General features: G+C 46.7%; 1 protein-coding gene and 1 long non-coding RNA gene across 18 annotated transcripts; one reads left to right on the top strand and one right to left on the bottom strand.

Annotated features, from left to right (window-relative positions):
• Nucleotides 1-12,016: 12,016 nt before the first annotated feature.
• LOC123128310 (uncharacterized) lies at nt 12,017-19,200 on the bottom strand. Of its 17 annotated transcripts, XR_006463029.1 has the most exons (7): nt 18,660-19,199; nt 18,167-18,254; nt 17,920-18,050; nt 17,715-17,824; nt 16,635-16,856; nt 12,392-14,213; nt 12,017-12,319 (listed from the first exon to the last, which is right to left on the bottom strand). XR_006463029.1 is itself a non-coding variant. In XM_044548280.1 (2 exons), the coding sequence occupies exons 1-2, from the start codon at nt 15,712-15,714 to the stop codon at nt 14,166-14,168; spliced, it is 354 nt and encodes a 117-aa protein (XP_044404215.1). In that variant the 5' UTR covers nt 15,715-16,454; the 3' UTR covers nt 13,941-14,165. The 17 variants fall into 17 exon arrangements, 1 of the variants encoding a protein (XP_044404215.1); XR_006463033.1 differs by having other exon boundaries at nt 17,920-18,254; nt 18,660-19,200; XR_006463027.1 differs by lacking the exon at nt 18,167-18,254.
• A 731-nt stretch (nt 19,201-19,931) lies between these two features.
• Nucleotides 19,932-20,886, top strand: LOC123130938 (uncharacterized). The gene is made up of 2 exons (XR_006464035.1): nt 19,932-20,256; nt 20,456-20,886. It is a non-coding gene; the product is annotated as an uncharacterized lncRNA (long non-coding RNA).
• The last annotated feature ends 811 nt before the right edge of the window (nt 20,887-21,697 follow it).

The following is a 21,697-nucleotide window of genomic DNA, read 5'->3' on the forward strand; positions in this document are numbered from 1 at the left end:
ATCTTCTCCATCATAACGCCCGCCTGGCATATGGCTTCCTTGGCAGCATTCACTTCGTCCTCTGGGACATGATGGATCGCAAAACCTAAAGGTGGGTCGGCAGGAGCTTGAGCAGTCGACGAAGAAGGCAGGGCACTCGACAATGGTACGGCGAAGGTAACAGAACCCCGATTGGCATCACCAGCGTCCTGAACGACTGGTTCCGCCATCGGCGTCGACTGTGGCACCTTGCTTGCAGGAGCTTTCCTATTTTTCCTCGTCAAAGGCCTCTCAGGCTCTTCATCATCATCATCGGGGGTGTCAATAATGTTAGGAGCTGTTCAAAGATCAATCGCCAAAATCACATCACCCAATGATACACATTGCAGTTGAGTCGACCAAATAAAGACAGAATGACAGAAATCATACCCAGATTGGAAGTGACTGCATCCTCCATTACCTCATCCTCATCTCTGTAAGCTGAGGTCCCGGAAGTAGCAGCGCTGCCAGTTCCAAAGTTCATCTGGTTAAATCAAGAAAAATAAACAACACGGAGCGTCGAGTGAATACAAAGGGAGACACTCACGCAGAAGCGTCGGGGATGTCAATCTTAATCTTCGGCAACGCCTTCCGAGGCTTCTGCTCTGCAACTTTGAGATGCTTTGACACTTTTTCAGTTGGGGTTGGTGAAGATGTCCGAGGATGCTTTGAAGACTGACCAGTCTGAGCAATCGCCTTTTCACGGGCGCTCGGTCGTTCTTGGTCAAGCTTGGATCGCCTCTCCTTGCGAGGAGGCGACTCGACTTCTTCTTCGTCACTTGAGTCGTCGCTTTCTTCGTCCTCTTCTCCGTCAGAATTCCATTCGCCACTGTCGCCGCCGCTCGCCTCTCCTTCCAGATCTTGCTCTTGCTCTCCGTTGGGCACTGAGTACATTTTGATAAGGGCCTGAAAGAAAGCAGGAAGAATAAAGTCAGTCGACGCAGTATAGACAGCTGCGCGAGTGAATTCAGATTATAATCAAAAGCTCAGAATCGGACCTTTTCTGGTTCGTGGGACTGGTCGAATGGAGGAACTCTCCTGGCTCCCCTGGGGTTGTCCTTGTTTCCGGTGATGCCCGACAGCCACCCCTCCAGTGTGTCGTCATTGACCTCCTCCGGGTGAATCCGAGTGGTGTCGTCAAGACCCGAATACATCCACATCGGATGGTCTCGAGCTTGAAGAGGCTGGATGCGCCGCCGAAGGAAAACCTCCAAGAGATCCATACCAGTGACCCCGTCACGGATAAGCTGGACCACTCGTTCGACCAGCACCCTAACTTGCGCCTTCTCCTCCGGGAGCACCTTCAAAGAGGAGGGTTTCCTCACTCGGTCCATGGTAAAAGGAGGGAGGCCAGTCGACTGCCCTGGCGTCGGCTGGTCTTTGTAGTAAAACCAGGTCGACTGCCATCCGCGGACCGAGTCGGGAAGAATCATGGCCGGAAAGTAACTTTTCCCTCTCATCTGAACACCAAGACCCCCACACATCTGAATCACTTGTGTTCTCTCGTCACTCGGATTGGCCTTTTTCACCGTCTGAGAACGACAGGTGAAAATGTGCTTGAAAAGAACCCAGTGAGGCCGACAACCCAAGAAATTCTCGCACAAAGACACGAAAGCAGCGAGATACACGATTGTGTTGGGAGTGAAGTGGTGGAGTTGTGCCCCAAATAAATTCAGAAATCCCCGAAATAAAGGGTGAGGAGGCAAGGAAAATCCACGGTCGACGTGGGTGGCAAGGAGAATGCGCTCACCCCCCCGAGGTTGCGGCTCGGATTCCTTCCCCGGAAGCCGCGCTGATCCATGGGGGATCAGTTCTCCATCGGCTAGGTCGTCGAGGTCCTCTTGGCGGATCACCGACCGGATCCAGTCGCCCTGGATCCAGCCCTTCGGCAGGCCGGCTCATGAGGAAGATCCTCCCCAATTGGTCGCCATCCCCTTCGCCTTTGCCGTCGCCTTCTTCGCACGCTCCAGAGCCGCCGTCTTCTCCTTCCCCATCGTCGCCGGCGAGACGCGTACGGAGCGGCGACGCTGGGGCGAGAGCGAGCGCGACGAAGAAGCCTGAAGAGAAGAAGAAGAAATGAGAACGTACTGTTCAAGAAACCCCGGTCCGACGCCTTATATGAGGTAGCTTCCGAGTGGCTGACTGGTAGGCCCGGACGATCCTGTCAAATCCCGTAACAATCGCACGCGCGATACGTGGCGAAAAAGGTGGCGCGGAGATCGAGGAAGCTCCGCCCTATCCCATCCGATTACTGCGGCCTCCCCCGTCCCGCGCGCTTCCCAAAATTCGAATCCCGCGAAATCTGCGGGCAGCAGAACAACTTGTCAGACGGAAGATCCCCTCCACACCGTCACTCGGAGCTTTTCAAGTAAAGAAACTCACTCGACAAAAAACTAAGAATGGATCAAGGTGACTGAAAAGGAAGTTGCTGTCATCACTCAGGTTCATTGATCCGAAACAAGATATGCTCATGGCATGAAAAATGAGTCGGAGAAGTTCTCAACTCCTTCCCCACTCAAATCTCGATCCATTCGGGGGCTAATGATGAAGCTATGTACCTAGGGTAGGGTCATGGGCCTGTCCTAACTGCCCTACTCAAGGACATCTCTAGAAGAAATCACCTTTCAATCGACTTGGAGGTGTTCCACTCGACAGACTCGAAGACACTCGACCAAGAAGCAATCACTCGACGAAGATCCAACCACTCGATGGCCAGGAGACCTAAAGTCACTCCGCACGCTAGCGGTCAGTCATTAAGTAGCTTTTATGGTCATCATAGCACTTTATTAGGGGCGTTACCAGTAACACCCGACCTTAATGTATTTGAAACCTTGCATAACTGAGGGCCGGAGGGGTCTAGCGAACTCTATATAAGCCATCCCCCTCCTTAGTGTAAAGGGTTCGCACCCCTGTAATTCATACACACATAATCCAGTCGACCGCCTCCGGGCTCCAAGACGTAGGGCTATTACTTCCTCCGAGAAGGGCCTGAACTCGTAAACCTCGTGTGCTTACAACTACTCCATAGCTAAGATCTTGCCTCTCCATACCTACCCCCCTACATTACTGTCAAACTTAGAACCACGACACCAGTCCATAGATGGATCGCTGGAGCTTGCACACTTTGTTAGCATCCTTTGGATTGGTAAAATCTTGAGGTTGCAACATATACAACTCTTCTTCCAGAAATCCATTCAGGAATGTAGTCTTACATCCATTTGCCAAATTTCATAATCATAAAATGCGGCAATTGCTAACATGATTCGGACGGACTTAAGCATCACTACGGGTGAGAAAGTCTCATCATAGTCAACTCCTTGAACTTTGTCAAAAACTTTTTTCGACAAGGCTAGTTTTGTAGATAGTAACACTACTATCAGTGTCCGTCTTCCTCTTGAAGATCCATATATTTTCTATGGCTTGCCGATCATCGGGCAAGTCAACCAAAGTCCACACTTTGTTCTCATACATGGATCCCATCTCAGATTTCATGGTCTCAAGCCATTTCGCGGAATCTGGGCTCATCATCGCTTCCTCATAGTTCGTAGGTTCATCATGGTCAAGTAACATGACCTCCAGAACAGGATTACCGTACCACTCTGGTGCGGATCTCACTCTGGTTGACCTGCGATGTTTGGTAGTAACTTGATCTGAAGTTGCATGATCATCATCACTAGCTTCCTCACTAATTGGTGTAGGAGTCACATGAACAGATTTATGTGATGAACTACTTTCCAATAAGGGAGCAGGTACAGTTACCTCATCAAGTTCTACTTTCCTCCCACTCACTTCTTTCGAGAGAAACTCCTTCTTTAGAAAAGGATCCATTCTTAGCAATGAATGTCTTGCCTTTGGATCTGTGATAGAAGGTGTACCCAACAATCTCCTTTGGGTATCCTATGAAGACACATTTCTCTGACTTGGCTTTGAGCTTATCAAGATGAAACTTTTTCACATAAGCATCGCAACCCCAAACTTTAAGAAACGACAGCTTAGGTTTCTTGCTAAACCAAATTTCAGACGGTGTAGTCTCAACGGATTTAGATGGTGCCCTTTTTAATGTGAATGCAGTTGTCTCTAATGCATAACCCCAAAACGATAGTGGTAAATCGGTAAGAGACATCATTGCACTATATCCAATAAAGTACGGTTATGATGTTCGGACACACCATTATGCTGTGGTGTTCCAAGTGGCCTGAATTTGTGAAACTATTTCACATTGTTTTAATTGAAGACCAAACTCGTAACTCAAATATTCGTCTCCACGATCAGATCGTAGAAACTTTATTTTCTTGTCACGATGATTTTCCACTTCACTCTCAAATTCTTTGAACTTTTCAAATGTTTGAGACTTATGTTTCATCAAGTAGATATACCCATATCTGCTCAAATCATCTGTGAAGGTCATAAAATAACGATACCCGCCGCGAGCCTCAACACTCATCGAACTACATACATCATTATGTATTATTTCCAACAAGTTTGTTGCTCGCTCCATTGTTTCGGAGAACGGAGTCTTAGTCATCTTGCCCATGAGGCATGGTTCGCAAGCATCAACTGATTCATAATCAAGTGATTCCAAAAGCCCATCAGCATGGAGTTTCTTCATGCACTTTACACCGATATGACCTAAACGGCAATGCCACAAATAAGTTGCACTATCATTATTAACTTTGCGTCTTTTGGCTTTAATATTATGAATATGTGTATCACTACGATCGAGATCCAACAAACCAATTTCATTGGGTGTATAACCATAGAAGGTTTTATTCATGTAAACAGAACAACAATTATTCTCTAACTTAAATGAATAATAGTATTGCAATAAACATGATAAAATCATATTCATGCTCAACGCAAACACCAAATAACATTTATTTAGGTTTAACACTAATCCCAAAAGTATAGGGAGTGTGCGATGATGATCATATCAATCTTGGAACCACTTCCAACACACGTCGTCACTTCACCCTTAACTAGTCTCTGTTCATTCTGCAACTCCCGTTTCGAGTTACTAATCACAGCAACTGAACTAGTATCAAATACTGAGGGGTTGCTATAAACACTAGGAAAGTACACATCAATAACATGTATATCAAATATACCTTTGTTCACTTTGCCATCCTTCTTATCCGCCAAATACTTGGGCCAGTTTTGCTTCCACTGACCAGTACCTTTGTAGTAGAAGCACTTAGTCTCAGGCTTAGGTCTAGACTTGGGCTTCTTCACTTGAGAAACAGCAACTTGACGTTCTTCTTGAAGTTTCCCTTCTTCCCTTTGCCCTTTTTTTGAAAACTAGTGGTCTTGTCAACCATCAACACTTGATGCTTTTCTTGATTTCTACCTTCATCGATTTCATCATCATGAAAAGCTCGGGAATCGTTTTCGTCATCCCTTGCATACTATAGTTCATCACGAAGTTCTACTAACTTGGTGATGGTGACTAGAGAATTATGTCAATCACTATTTTATCTGGAAGATTAACTCCCACTTGATTCAAGCGATTGTAGTACCCAGACAATCTGAGCACATGCTCACTGCTTGAGCTATTCTCCTCCATCTTTTAGCTATAGAACTTGTTGGAGACTTTATATCTCTCAACTCGGGTATTTGCTTGAAATATTAACTTCAACTCCTGGAACATCTCATATGGTCCATGACGTTCAAAACGTCTTTGAAGTCCCGATTCTAAGTTGTTAAGCATGGTGCACTAAACTATCAAGTAGTCATCATATTGAGCTAGCCAAACGTTCATAACGTCTGCATCTGCTCCTGCAATAGGTCTGTCACCTAGCGATGCATCAAGGACATAATTATTCTGTGCAGCAATGAGGATAATCCTCAGATCACGGATCCAATCCGCATCATTGCTAGTAACATCTTTCAACTTAGTTTTCTCTAGGAACATATCAAAAATAAAACAGGGGAGCTAAATGCAAGCTATTGATCTACAACATAGATATGCTAATACTACCAGGACTAAGTTCATGATCAATTAAAGTTCAATTAATCAAATTAATTAAGAACTCCCACTTAGATAGACATCCCTCTAATCATCTAAGTGATCACGTGATCCAAATCAACTAAACCATAACCGACCATCACGTGAAGTGGAGTAGTTTTCAATGCTGAACATCACTATGTTGATCATATCTACTATATGATTCACGCTCGACCTTTCGATCTCAGTGTTTCGAGGCCATATCTGCATATGCTAGGCTCGTCAAGTTTAACCTGAGTATTCTGCGTGTGCAAAACTGGCTTGCACCCGTTGTAGATGGACGTAGAGCTTATCACACCCGATCATCACGTGGTGTCTGGGCACGACGAACTTTGGCAACGGTGCATACTCAAGGAGAACACTTTTATCTTGAAATTTAGTGAGAGATCATCTTATAATGCTACCGTCAATCAAAGAAAAATAAGATGCATAAAAGATAAACATCACATGCAATCAATATAAGTGATATGATATGGCCATCATCACTTTGTGCTTGTGATCTCCATATATGAAGCACCGTCATGATCACCATCGTCACCGGCGTGACACTCTGATCTCCATTGTAGCATCGTTGTCATCTCGCCAACTATTTCTTCTACGACTATCGCTACAGCTTAGTGATAAAGTAAAGCATTATAGGGCAATTGTATTGCATACAATAAGCGACAACCATATGGCTCCTGCCAGTTGCCGATAACTCGGTTACAAAACATGATCATCTCATACAATAAAATATAGCATCATGTCTTAACCATATCACATCACAACATGCCCTGCAAAAACAAGTTAGACGTCCTCTACTTTGTTGGTGCAAGTTTTACGTGGCTGCTACGGGCTAAGCAAGAACTATTCTTACCTACGCATCAAAACCACAACGATAGTTCGTCAAGTTAGTGCTGTTTTAACCTTCTCAAGGACCGGGCGTACCACACTTGGTTCAACTAAAGTTGGAGAAACTGACACCCGCCAGCCACCTATGTGCAAAGCACGTCGGTAGAACCAGTCTCGCTTAAGCGTAATGTCGGTCCGGGCCGCTTTATCCAACAATACCGCCGAACCAAAGTATGACATGCCGGTAAGCAGTATGACTTGTATCGCCCACAACTCACTTGTGTTCTACTCGTGCATATAACATCTACGCATAAAACCTGGCTCGGATGCCACTGTTGGGGAACGTAGTAATTTAAAAAAATCCTACGCACACACAGGATCATGGTGATGCATAGCAACGGGAGGGGAGGGTATGTCTACGTACCCTCGTAGACTGAAAGCGGAAGCGTTTTATCAACGCGGTTGATGTAGTCGTACACCTTCATGATCCGTCCCGGTCAAGTACCGAATGTACGGCACCTCCGCTTTCAGCACACATTCAGCTCGATGACGTCCTCGCCTTCTCGATCCAGCAAGCGGGGCGAAGTAGTAGATTTGTTCCGGCAGCACGACGGCGTGGTGACAGTGTTGGTGAAGAACAATCTCCACAGGGCTTCACCTAAGCACTACGAAAACTATGACGGAGGATAAACTAGAGGGGACGCGGTAGCCGGCACACAGCTTGGTGTTTCTTGATGTGTCTTGGGTGCTAACCCCTCTATTTATATGTTGAGCCTTGGGGTCGAAACTTGGAGTAAAAGCCTCCACAAAGTCGGTTTCACCCAAAAGGTAAGAGTCCTTCTCGGACTCTAGGGCCAGACGCCAGGGTTCCCGGCGTCTGGCCCCAGACGCCAGGGACCCTGGCATCTGGCCCCTAGACTCTGCAAAACTTCCTTTTGCGCTTTCCAAAAACCTTGTGGGCTTTCCCCTTTGGCCCAAATAAAGTGTTCTCGTACCCAAACATTTAGGGAAACATCCGGAACCCTTTCGGAGACCAAACACTATTATCCCATATATCAAACTTTATCTCCGGACCATTCCGGAGTTCCTCGTCATGTCCGTGATCTTATCCGGAACTCCAAACAACATTCGGTTACCAACAAACATAACTCATAAATACTATATTATCAACAAATGTTAAGCGTGTGGAACATACGGGTTCGAGAACTATGTAGACATGATCGAGACACTTCTCTGGTCAATAACCAATAGCGGAACCTGGATGCCCATATTGGCTCCTACATATTCTACGAAGATCTTTATCGGTCGAACCGCATAACAACATACGTTGTTCCCTTTGTCATTGGTATGTTACTTGCCCGAGATTCGATCATCAGAATCTCAATACCTAGTTCAATCTCGTTACCGACAAGTCTCTTTACTCGTTCCGTAATACATCATCCCGCAACTAACTCATTAGTTACAATGCTTGCAAGGCTTATAGTGATGTGCATTACCAAGTGGGCCCAGAGATACCTCTCCGACAATCGGAGTGACAAATCCTAATCTCGAAATACGCCAACTCAACAAGTACCTTCGGAGACACCTGTAGAGCACCTTTATAATCACCCAGTTAAGTTGTGAAGTTTGGTAGCACACAAAGTGTTCCTCTGGTAAACGGGAGTTGCATAATCTCATAGTCATAGGAACATGTATAAGTCATGAAGAAAGCAATAGCAACATACTAAACGATCAAATGCTAAGCTAACGGAATGGGTCAAGTCAATCACATCATTCTCCTAATGATGTGATCCCGTTAATCAAATGACAACTCATGTCTATGGTTAGGAAACATAACCATCTTTGATCAATGAGCTAGTCAAGTAGAGGCATACTAGTGACATTCTGTTTGTCTATGTATTCACACATGTACCATGTTTCCGGTTAATACAATTCTAGCATGAATAATAAACATTTATCATGAAATAAGGAAATAAATAATAACTTTATTATTGCCTCTAGGGCATATTTCCTTCAATAGCTACCCTTCTGCTTAACATCCGGCCTTGTAAACCCCGATGGAACTACACCCCTCATTATCTCTTATCCGGGTCACCTTCGTCATATGATGATCTCCATGTCTTCGATTGCCTTTGTTATCCTAATATCACTGCCACGACACCACATAAGCTGGCGCCCGCTCCATCACTTGTGTTTTTCTTGGTTACCAACCCAACACAAAAGGCTTCCGTTGCTACGACCCGGAGTCCCATCGTGTGATCGTGTCTCGGCACGTTTATTTTGATGGGGTTGTTTTTCCATTTCAGCAGGCAGCGTCGCATCCCTCGTCATCTCTGGACGCCTCTCCTTGACGGACTCGTGGATCCCTTGCGCTTCCTCAATCCCATCGCTCGGGCACGGTTGTGGCCTTGTCATCCGCTGCTTCGCCGCCCTTGGCGATCCCTTCGCTGACTTAGGAGGAGACGGCCTTCCAGGCCACGCTGGGCCCCCGCCTTTTAGCTCTAGAGGATCCGGCCTCCCAGGCCTCGTCGGGCCCCTGCCTCTCGGCTCTGGAGGAGCCGGGCGCGCCCCCAGCCGGGCCCTCTAGGGCCTTGTCAGCTCAAGAGGAGCCGCCCCCCTCGGCCCCGTCTGCGCCATCATCCCCGTCTACGACCGGGCCCTCTGGCTCCCCATTGGCTCAGGAGGAGCCGACTCTCTCGGCCCCGCCGGCGCACTTGTCGCCTTATCACGCCTCGACAACGCCCTCGACACCAACACCCATGGCCTCGCCTACGTCGTCATCATCATCCGAGCCGGCTGTTGTGGCCCCTCGTCGTGGTCCATGCCCGCCTCCCCCGCCGCCTCACCACCACATGGTGACGCGCGCTAAGGCCGGGGTGCGCCAGCCGAATCCGCGCTACCACAACCTCAGCGTCACGACCCTCTCTTCGATTCCGCGATCGGTGCGTTCTGCGTTGAGTGATCCGCATTGGACGGCCGCTATGCGCGCTGAGTACGACGCTCTTGTCGCCAACCGGACTTGGACCCTTGTTCCTCGTCCCCCTGGAGCGAACGCCATTTCGGGAAAGCGGGTTTTTCGTCATAAACTCCTCTCGGACGGTTCTCTCGATAGGTACAAGGCTCGCCAGGTTGTCTGTGGATTTGCAAAACGTGCCGGCGTTGACTTCTCTGAGACTTTCTCTCCGGTCATCAAACCCGCCATGATTCGTGTGGTTCTTTAGCTGGCCGCCTCTCGCCGCTGGCCCGTACATCAGCTCGACATCAATAATGCTTTTTTGTACAGCCATCTTCAAGAGCGAGTTCTCTATCAGTAGCCGACCGGGTTCATTGACCCTCAGCGACCGAATGATGTCTGCCTGTTGTCACGGTCATTATATGGCCTCAAACAGGCTCCGCGTGCCTGGTACCAGCGCATCACCGCGTGCCTTGGCCTTCTCGGGTTTCGCAGCACCACCTCTGACACGTCGATGTTCGTGCTGCATCGGGTTGATCATGTGGCTATGCTTCTGCTCTATATTGATGATATTGTCATCACTTCCTCCTGAGCGGATCTTCTTTGCGACATCATTGGTCGTCTCGGCTCTGCGTTTCGGCTCAAGGATCTCGGCGCGTTGCACTTCTTCCTCGGCTTTAATGTGCGACGCGATGCCACCAGGTTCTTTCTGCATCAGGGCCAGTACGCTCTTGATCTTCTGGACCGTACCGACATGACTGAATGCAAGCCAGTCGCCACACCTGCTGAGGCCAAGCCAAAGCTCTCCGCCACCGCTGGCTAGCCTGCTACTGACGCCGCTCTTTACCGCACCATTGTGGGTGCCCTTTAGTACCTTACGCTCACCAGACCAGACATCCAGTTTGCGGTGCAGCAAGTTTGCTTGCATGTGCACTCACCCCGTGATGTTCACTGGTCTTTAGTCAAGCACATTCTTCGGTACATTCGTGGCACCCCGACCTACGGTCTTCGTCTCCGTGCATCCGCCTCGACTGAGCTCATTGCTTATAAAGAAGCGGATTGGGCTGACTGTCCCGACACTCGACGTTCCACGTCTGGCTATTGCGTCTTCTTCGGTGACTCTCTTGTCTCCTGGTCCTCTAAACGGCAGCCTACTGTCTCCCGTTCAAGTGTTGAGGCCGAGTACCGAGCTGCTGCGAACATCGTTGCGGAGACTTGTTGGCTTCGTCACCTTATTGGTGAGCTTCGGATTTCTCTTCCGAAAGCTACTGTGGTCTTCTGTGACAACGTGTCGGCCACCTATCTCGCGGCTAATCTGGTGCAGCACAAGCGCACCAAACACATTGAGCTTGACGTTCACTTTGTGCGCGAGAAGGTGCTGTTGGGTCAGCTTCGTGTTCTTCATGTACCGACCACCCAACAGTTTGCCGACATCATGACCAAGGGATTGCCTACCACTGCATTCCAGGAGTTCCGTTCCAGTCTTTGCATCGCTGACGCCGACGCTTCGACTGCGGGGGGAGGGGGGGTGTTGAAACGTGATATCTTTGTATTTATTTCCGACTGATTATCCTATTATCTCTAGCCTTGTATAGGTTGATCTCTAGAGATATTGTAGGGTTAGTTCGCTTGTCACGCAAGACACCACCTGTATATATTGTAACCGACTCCGATGAAATACAATTGAGTTGCATCCTATAGTCTTCTACAACGAGGTCTCGTCAACAGCCTGGTCAGACACACTTAGAGAAGAGGATCAATCGATTGATCTTATTGTTGGCATTAGGGCGGCAGATCACATGGTGCATATACATGGGCTACGGGACTGAGGTTGGTGTGTACTAATTCCAGGATTGATCAAGCTGGGCTCTCATTATTCAAGTCCTTACTCGGGCATTAGCAGTACACTAGTAAAACGCCCGTGCGTTGCAACGGGCTGCATTGGCGACTTCTTTTTTTCTTTCTTCCATCCATCAACTAAAAATGTACCTTGAGGTGATACGTGGATGGACAAATTTACAATCATACTAAAATATCAATGGTTTAAAATATATTTATCAAAAATTTAATTCTACAACACATCCGACATTAAGGTTATGGTATCTGACAGATAGGGAACAAACACAATGATGACTTACCATCAAATCTCATTTATATTTCAGAACATGTTTTTCCTACCAATGTGTGCAAGATCTCTCTCCCAATTCCCCCTTCCCTCCCTCCCTCGATCTCTCCCCCTCTCTCTCGCTCACTCTCTCCCGATCTCAGGTGTGTTGCCTTCTCAAGAAGGCTCCAATGCTCTAGTAGCGGTCTAATGAGCTGGTCGTCATTATTCGGTGGTGACAACAACGATGAGGAGGAACACCGCAAGATGTTGCTGATGTTCTTAATCTCTTCCATGTGGTCATTGTCGCTACTGCATGGGGTGTCGTTCATCAAGAGGGCTTCAACCAAGAACCATAATTTGATTGACTACCCACAAAAAATAGAACTATTCTTTACAACTTTCTGAAAAGCTAAATATAATTCAAAAATAAAAATACAAGTCATGACTAAAATATTAAAGTGAGAAAATTATTATTTTTTACCTCATAACAGATATTGTGGCATACTATCTTCCAATATTCCTTATTTAGTGCCAATGTATATTCCATACATTAAATGTCTAGATCATCTGAAATGGCCATGAAATTACAAAGTGGGAAGGTGGAACAACATTTACACAAGTATAACATGCAAAATCAGCAACTTATGTGTATAGTCTACAGCTTCATCAGGGCAAGTAAAAAAATCAGTCCGGCCTATAAGTTGTACATAAAAAAACTGAAGTTAAACCAATGGACAATTGGAATGGATGGTGCCTACAATCGCTGTGACAACGGGCTCACCAGCAAGGTTGCACTTGTTGATCATCATTTTCTGTGCAAGGAATATCTTCTCAACTGAAATCTCCATTCCAAAATCACCTCTGGCCATGAAGTAATTGGTTTCCCACAAAGTGTCATCAAAGTTTACAATGCCCTCTTGGTTTCAACCTACCAATTCAAGAAAGAATAACAACATAGCCGACATGGTCACGTGCAAGCACGTATGCTTATAGGCACAGTAGATTTAGTCAACACAGCAGCTGAACGAAGCTAAGTAATCTGAACAATTTTACAAGTACCAAGAAATAAAACCTACCACAGGAGATGCAAGAAATAAAGTTAGGCAAAACTTGTTCAACAAATTATGCTAAGGCTTTTGTGAACCAAGTGTATTCATTAAGGAAAGCACATAGAAGAGAACCAATTATGTATTTTTTGCCTACATAGCACATAATAGACTATAATGTTTTTTTACAAACAGGAGTAGATGTGAAACATGTCCTCGGAGAGACAAAGAGTTCATGGGTTCCAGAATCAAGTGTGTATTAACAAAAAGTTGGATGTTATAACAGTAAGTTGTCGAGTGTGTATATTAACAAAAAGTTGGACGACATAACAGTAAGGCAACTCAATGAAAGAAAGGAACATCATCTGTGGTTGCCCTGGTACTTAACTGACATGCAAAAACATTTCATCACTGCAGAGAGTATCAGAAGTTTAGGAAGGAAAGGAAAAAAACATTAACAAATCTCGATAACATTACCATAATAATAACACAAAACAAGGATATTTTAATCGGATTTGTAATTCAAGCCCAAAAATGTATATACTATAATAATAACGCAACCATCAAGTCTTTAGTTAATTCATAAAGAGCTGATTGTTTTTAAATGTTTCAGTCCGCTGCTTCTGTATAACAGTTAAAGAACATAAAGAACCACTGCCAACAAATTTCAGTTAACTGACCGACGAGTGGATACATATCAAAACAACTAAATCTATAAGTAATGTAGACTAACAAATACGCATGACCATGAGTGCTTCACTGATTGCAGAAAACCAATACCTAGATAAGGTTAAGGATTCAGGCCAAAAATGCATACTACACTGATAACACACTACCAAAAAAATCAGAAAGGTTCAGAATTCAGGCCCAAAAAAGGTATACTATATACTAATAATAAGTAACCAGGAATTCTCGATTTGCGTCACAATTCAGGCCCAAAATACATATTGTACCAATAACACACAACCATCAAGTCTCAGTTCATTTACTTAAGAATTGATTGTATTTCAATGATTCCATCTCCTGCTATTCTTTAGCAGTTAAAACCAGGCTTCACCATGAAAATAGAAAAGATACCTAGTTCAGTCGCTCGTAGCTTTGGAGCATGCTTAATCAGTTTGTTCCTCATGAACCACATATCAGCGCACACATACAGACACACACGCGATGTGCTCAGCACCTCATGCTGCTAATCACTATGTCGTACCTCTAAGTTGCAATGGACACACATGTATCATTGCCACTCAATGGTTTACCCTGCAAGAAGTAGGAACAACACTAATCAGAGATGATCAGGTTCAGTAGAATGGACGGATAGGCAGAAAAAAATCACCGTGCAGCCAAAAGTATACATCTTCCAGCTTCCAATTTTGGAAAAGCTTAAAAATAGATATAATGTCATTTTTGTTCCGAAAGTATACATTAATGCGGTTGAAAAACAGGTCCTCTCTCTGTTTAAACAAATAGATATAGATTCGTTTTCCATTCCAAAAGTATACGTTAACATGGTTGAAAAACAGATCACATCACCCCAGCTATTAAATGTCAATTAATCTTTTTAGTAAACAAAAATTATACCTCCGTATTTCAGAATTTGGAGACGAGGCTAACTTTCCGTCTACTAAACCAACCAAGAAGAAATTCAAGTCAGCCATGAGAGCTTTAAAAAAAGGATTTTAGTGTGATCTTACCGAAAAAGGCTTTCGCCCCGCTTTATATATAAAGCATCAATCAACAAGCACCCAGTACAAACACACGCCCCGCCACCGCAACACACGCACACACTCAGGGCAGGATACATAGGTGCTGAGCGTAGCAACACCACCCCTAGCACTACCCACGCAGAGATGAAGCTACATATGACGAACCATGCGCTCCAAGGCGGCGCCTTCATGAAGGGAACGACACCGGATCACCGCCACCGCCCGATCCAAAGATCAGAGTTTCCCCCGGAACTGCATGACAGGCAATGAGAGCCGCGACGACACCTTCAAGAAGGGAACGATCTTCGCCGCCGCCGGTCCGTCCGAAGATAGAACAGGTTTTCACCTCGGCCAACACTCATCACCATCGAACGCCACACCCCGGACACCACGCCGCCCACACGGCCATGGTGACCGGGCAGCACCAAGGCACGGGCTCTGCCCATAAGCACTGCGCTACCACCACCAGGGCCGCCGCCCCAGCATCCAAGACCTCGACACCACCTCACCCGAGACACGTCACACCCCAAAGGAACGACACCGGATCGCCGCCACCGCCCGATCCAAAGGTCAGTCCTGCTGCACCATGGGCGAGACGAGATCCATCTAGCCGCGTCGGGCGCGGGACGAGCTCGATCCTGCAGCACCGGGACGCGAGACGAGCGGTGCGCAGCTGGGAGAGGACCAGCCCTTCGACGAAAGTAGCAACCGGACGCCGAGGAGAGGGATCAAAGGCTGAAGCAGTCCACCTGCAAACGAGCCGACGCCGGCGGAGAAGCCAACCGTCGCTGCAGCCGGAACCGCCGAGCTGCCGTGTAGAAACCAAGCAGCAGGGAGGCCACCATACCACCCCGCGTCGCCGTAGCCCACGACCAGAGCAGCCACCACGCCGAGCCGCTCGCCGGGACCAAGCCTAGGTCCGACAAAGCACGCCACCACCGGAGACACCTCCTCCCGCCAGCCCCGCCGCCAAAGCACTGGCAGCCGCGCCGCCAGGGTGCAGCCACCGCGGCACCGCCAGCCATCCCCGCCGCCGCATCCAGGAAAGGCCGCATCGCTCAGATCTGGCCGCTTGCCCCGGCTGACCGCGTCCACCCCACGACGCGCCAAGGCCACCCCGACGACACCAGCCACAGCCAGCCGCCCACCAAGGACCGCCGCTGCACCCTGCAGCCGGATCTCCCAGATCGGCAGATCGGCGCGCGTCGCCGCGCAGCCGCCACACCCAGTGAAGGGGGAAGGAGAAGAAAGGAGAGCGCCCAGGAAGAGGCCCCGCTGCCGCCCTCACTGGCGCCCGCCCAGGCTTCGCCGGCGGAGCGCCTCCGGCAGCGGCGAGACGAGAAGGGGAGAGGGGAAGTCCCGGCGGCGCGCGGGTGGAGTTACCAGAGGAGGGCGACGCGGGGGTGTTTTTTCACTCTAGAATGATCTTTGGTATTTCAGCTTCAAACTGCCTCTAGTTTTGCTGAAGGATAGTTACAAAAAGTATGGAAAAGCTTCCAAGCTAACGTTCCGTCAAAATAACCTTCAGTAAAGTGTATGTATGGAAGTATCTAAATAGTCCACCAAAATTAAAATGCTCCAGAAAATGGATCCTACAGCTAATCTAGTGCGAAGACCATTGAGGTGTTGTTAGTTTTCCTAAATCACGAGAACCATCTTGATAAGGAAATGACACCTGTTTGGAAGATAATTATATCATAGTAGAGGTACTACAACCCTGGGTGTTCATTTTGTTCCAGCCCTACTCAGATTTGTGCTAGTTCTAAAATAGTTAACAGAGATGCACAAAATGACAATGGGCACTAACCTGGGCCAGTGACCTAAGAATTTGGAGCGAAGATTACTAATTTTTTACCCAAAACAATCGATCTCACGACTGGCCATAATAAAAAAACAATTCACATGACCTTGCAAGCAAGAATATAGATGTAATTGATCAAAAATGAGGGAGATGGAATTTGTGTAAGTTCTGCACCTGTTCTAAGATCTCAGGTTGTAGTTGGCGGTGTAGGGGAGCAGTGATGTCGTGGCCGCACCATGGGGCTAGTCCTTGGTGTATGGGAGTTGTGCCATCAAGGCCGCACTATCGGGGTAGTCCTTGATGTAGGGGAGCAGCTTCATCAGGGTCGCACTTGCCATCAGAGGGAGATGGAGAAATGCATTTCTTTTATCTGGTTGCTGCATTTCACCAATGTACCTTTGAAAAGATTGAACAGATTATCTTCCACCTAAAAGTAACATGGCCATCTTCATGAGACTGTCTACGCACATGGATGCAAATAGAAGATAATTGATGTCTTTGTACCAAAAAGATGTAAATTGAATATTCGATGTGTGACTGATTGCTACATTTTTCAGTTGATGAGATACAATATTCAGTTAAGATATACTCCATGCGATTTTGGGTTGGAGGGAGTATATCATAACTACATTCCTATCATGCACTGAAGCTTCAAATTGTATTTACTTGAGACATCCAAGATAGAAAAAATATAAGAGGAAAAATAAATAAAGGTTCATGCAGAACAAAACCTCCAGTGCTTTCACCCAGAAAAAAAGCAAACGCACGGGGTTTTTATGGTCCTTTGACGGATTGCCGTCCTAACTACCCCACCCCCCCCCCCCACCTATTTTTAGTGGGGGTGGGTCCCTCACACCCTTATTTTTTGTCCAACCAAAAGATCCCAACCAAGCTATCCCGTTAATCCCATAAAACTCTCCCCGTGTGTCTAGCACTGCTCCAGATTGGCTATGCCTAAGCAATACAGTAACTAAGTTCTCTATATACTCTCTAGTTTGGTTATTGAACTTGGGAGATTATGTTCCTTTTATTCCAAGAAAAAAAAGGTCATTTGAGTTTGTTCCTGTGAAAATTGTGATGGTCTATTTAAATTTAGTCATTTATAATACTAAATCTGGTCACATATGGGTGAATTAGTATACCATCGCACATGTAGATGTTTTCCTGATGAATATAGATTAATTTATCATGATCAAATGCATCTAAGGATCCATGAATCAACTAATCATATGGAGTAACCAAATATCACCTTACCTCTTTCTAGAACTCTCATTCCCCTTGCACGGAATCACTCACGCGGAGCCTTTACAACCACTGGTTCAGCAGATCCTTGCATTATTGTGGTTGTGGCCTTTTGAAGATCCCTGAACAACAAACAACCAACAACAATAAAAAAATGATCTATTAATGTATCTTCTGGAAGAACAGAGCAGGGAATTTGGAGGTTCAGAGTACTAACGTGTATGTTATCAATCGGGAGGCTTCAGCTACTGAATATCTGCACACATTTGCCTCAGATCATAGTTCCTTCACTACTTCAAATTCAGTAAGCCACATGGAAGATCGAGGACTAAACTGCGGAGCCGATTCCTGTAAGAAAGAAGGCGTGTAGATGTAGCAGCACACAACATCAGATCCTTGTATCATCCAACTATGAAATATCACGGCACTGTCAACACTGTCAATTCTCTTGCTGGAAACATTACCTTCACTCAGGGATAGTATTAATTTAGTCTACGGACATGGTTACAGGCTTCTAGGTTAGTGCACAGTAGGAGGAAAACAAACATAGACCTGAATGACACAGCAGGAGGAAAACATAGTTATGAACAAGCAACTAGAGTCTGCAGATGTAAATGAACCTGACATTTGTTCCTTGCTCCAGCAGGAATATAGCTACAATTACTAAATTGACATGGGAATCAACACACTTCCCAGGGCATGTAGTCAGCACACATATATGTTTGGTTCATGCAAGTGAAACAAATGAAATTCCATTACAGGTGACATGGTATTTCCCTCTACTGAACTATGATTTAAAGACCTTACTAAAAAAATGAACCTATTCTATTTCAGATCTCTAGCTATTGGTTGATTCAGTCGATCCAAATCCAGATCAGCAAAGAGACGCACAACAAAGAGACGTCGGGGCATCAAACCTAAAAGAGATGAGAGGGTGGAGAGGGAAACGAAACATACTTGACATTCGGGCCGAGACGCCGCACGACCGCCGGCCGCACCAGCCGCTATACATGCATGTGCCCATGAATCCATCAAAACTGGTTGTGTAGGAGGAGCTCACCCATGGCGGCGGCTGCGGCTGCAGGCGGCAACGAGGGAGACTTTGAGCCGCCCCCTCCTTCCTCGGTGAAACATGGCGGAGGAAGAGTTTCTGGACAAGGTGGGGGATTGGTCTTCCGCGGCGACGGCGGCCACCTCGTGTCCCTTCCGCCACAGCCGCGCAAGCGTAGATCCAGGAGCAGCTTCCTTGACAAGCACGCACGGGTCACGGATGTGGAGCTCCGCTGCCTAACCTTGACGATCTGCAAGCGGATCCGGCAATGGGGAGAAGGGTGGGGGTGGTGGACGTGGCTGAGCGGGAGGTAGGGGAAGGCGGGGGGCGGTGGCGGCGGAGCGAGAGATGGGGGCGGCGCCGCATCGCGAGGAGAGGGAAAGAGAGCGGTCGCACAGGAGGGGGTGGATCGAGAGGAGAGGTCGCTCGTACGTGCGGGCGATAGGTTTAGATTTTTTTGTCGCTGGTTAACCTTCCTAGGTCTTTTTTCGTTGGTTAACCTTCGTAGGTCTTTTTTTTGGTACGTGGATGGGTGCGGGTTGGGGCCTCAGGAGGAGGTTTTTTCGGTTTCTGGTGGATAAGTCAGAGGTGGGAAGAGGTACCAAAAAAAACCATGGAAGGTGGGACGAAAAAAAACCTGGAAGCGAGACTACCAACTACTCCATTAGGAGTAGAGACTAGTACGTATACCAGAAATCTTGAGGGATACAGATGGGATTATAAGGCTGTCCCGAAGATGATGACCATAATTCAAAGCCAATGATCACCTAGCTTTGAGCTTCAACATTTGAGCTTCTACTCTCGTGATATTTGCCAAATACACAATGGCACATTTGTCCCAAAACCATGGCAAATTTGTTGACGAAATCATGGCAGTTTCTTTCTCCTTCAATTTTTGAACCATGGTAAATGTCATAAACATGTCAAGTTTTTGCTGCTCACAATTTCTTTTCTACGATTGTATAAATTTTTTCAATCATGTTGCAAACTCATGTTATAATTTATGTACACTGCCACAGTAAAACTTACCGCATTTATAAATTTTCTGTATTGTATATTAATTTTTTCTTGGATATTTTTTACTTTTCTTTCTGCGAAACGAATTTGTGTTGGGCCAGTAGGCTGGCCTGGCTGGGCTGACGTTCGCGGGGTCGGACGGAAACAACGGAAACCATATACAGAGTCAAAGCCGAGGACGACCTCTCTCTACTGCCTGCCTTGGCCGCGCTTTAGGTTTCACGTTGATCGATCTCCTCTCTTGTCGTCAGGCGCCGGCGCGTTCCATCCATGGCCGGATTCCCGTCCTTCTTAGCCGGTCGTCACCTGCTTACGATGAAATCGTCCCGTCAACGCAACCAATCTCGCTCTGCTCCGTTGTTGCAGCCGCCGGGAACTCCAGCGATCCAGGAGGACCTTTCCTTCCGCGGGATGGAAGAAGGCCGACAGCCACCGCCGACCCAACTAACCGCCGCCCAGAAGAGATTCGGGGCAATCTTCCTTAGGGTACGTACTACATCTCCTTCCTTGATGATCCGCTTATCTAATACTAGGTCTATTGCTTGGTTGCAATTGTTAGATGCTTCAGATGTTTAGTGCCCCCCGCCTGAATTTACTCAGCAGTTATTCAGCTTGCCTGTCTCCTCTGAATGCCAAGAGTGGTGCGCGATTATGCTGGTCTGACAGGTTTACTATGATTTCCCAGGGTATGGCTGCTACGTATAGCTTGGCAATGGTGGTTTCGCTCTTGATGATGCGATTTGTGTACCAGGATAAAGAAATGCAGGACAACATTACAATGATAATTTGTTTGATCATTTCTCTCGTGCCGGGAGTATTCTTTTTTGCGGTAACACACGAAGAACTGTAGACACCTACTCCAACCTAGAGCATATCAGCAATCAGCACGAATTTCCGTTGCGTTATATGGAAGCAATACTGTCATTTTGTAGTGAATCCTTTGCATAAAGGACGTACATTGTTCATTATATTTGTTGTCGATGTGCTATCTTATGCAGTTACGGTCATGGTTTTCAGATTTGCAACAGGGGATTGCATTTAGTCTTTATAGCCTTTGATGTTAGGGAACGGTGATACCTTTGGGTGCCTAATCGTCATCTTTGATTTTTTGGGTCATTAAGATGTAACTGTTGACGTATAAATGTATTGCCTAGTCTTTTTCATTAGATCGGTATTCTGGTTGCATTGGTTAGAGCAACAGGAAAGCCTAGCTACTTTCTATTTTGTAAGTTAAGCTGAAGTCCAACAAAGTCTGTAAGGAGGGCAGAAAGTTGTCACTCTGATGCAAGTCACTCATCGCATGTTAGGTATAATTTCTATGTACCAGGAATGATGGATCTCTAAATAGTTTTGGTTTAGGAATTGGTGTTCTCTTTTTTATTTGTTGAGGGTCATGTGCAGTTTCCTTCTTGTAGGTGAACCTGTTACAAACTGACAATGGAAAAATGGGTTTTTTTGGTAGATATTATTTTAGTTGCAGAAGGGAGATAGCAAAGCAGGAAAGTTTGTTTTCGTTCTTTTGTGGATATTCAAAGTATAGATATATCTGCCGAGCATACTACAATACAATATTGACGATAAAGGGTTTCCCCGCTTTATATTATAAAACAAACACCCGATACATCCAACTTGTTGGGGCCGCAGCACAGATAAGCCCAAAAGAAAAACAAGAAGAAGAAAGAGAAATAAATGCCGACATCGGCAGATCAACGAAGAAAGGAAGACTGGCAACCGCTGCATCCTCCGAAGAAGTACCACCATGCTCCCAGCATCCCGAAGCGCCGCGGCCCAAGCAACACGAGGCTTGGAGAGGAAGAGGAGACACCAGCCACGGAAGCGACCACAACTCGACTGGAAGGAGGGGACAGCTTCCACCGCTGCAGCGGAGCCGACCGGACGCGGCGACGAGGACTTGCCAGGCCTCGAT

Source organism: Triticum aestivum, chromosome 6A (assembly GCF_018294505.1).
Source record: "Triticum aestivum cultivar Chinese Spring chromosome 6A, IWGSC CS RefSeq v2.1, whole genome shotgun sequence".
Taxonomy (NCBI): domain Eukaryota; kingdom Viridiplantae; phylum Streptophyta; class Magnoliopsida; order Poales; family Poaceae; genus Triticum; species Triticum aestivum.

Excerpts from the sequence above, each read along its gene's own strand:
- LOC123128310 (XM_044548280.1), bottom strand. The coding sequence starts at position 15,714 with ATGCGGCCTTTCCTGGATGCGGCGGCGGGGATGGCTGGCGGTGCCGCG. Across the intron at positions 14,214-15,408 it reads CGGCGTCGGCTCGTTTGCAG|GGTAAACCATTGAGTGGCAA; the intron begins GTGGACTGCTTC and ends TACTTCTTGCAG.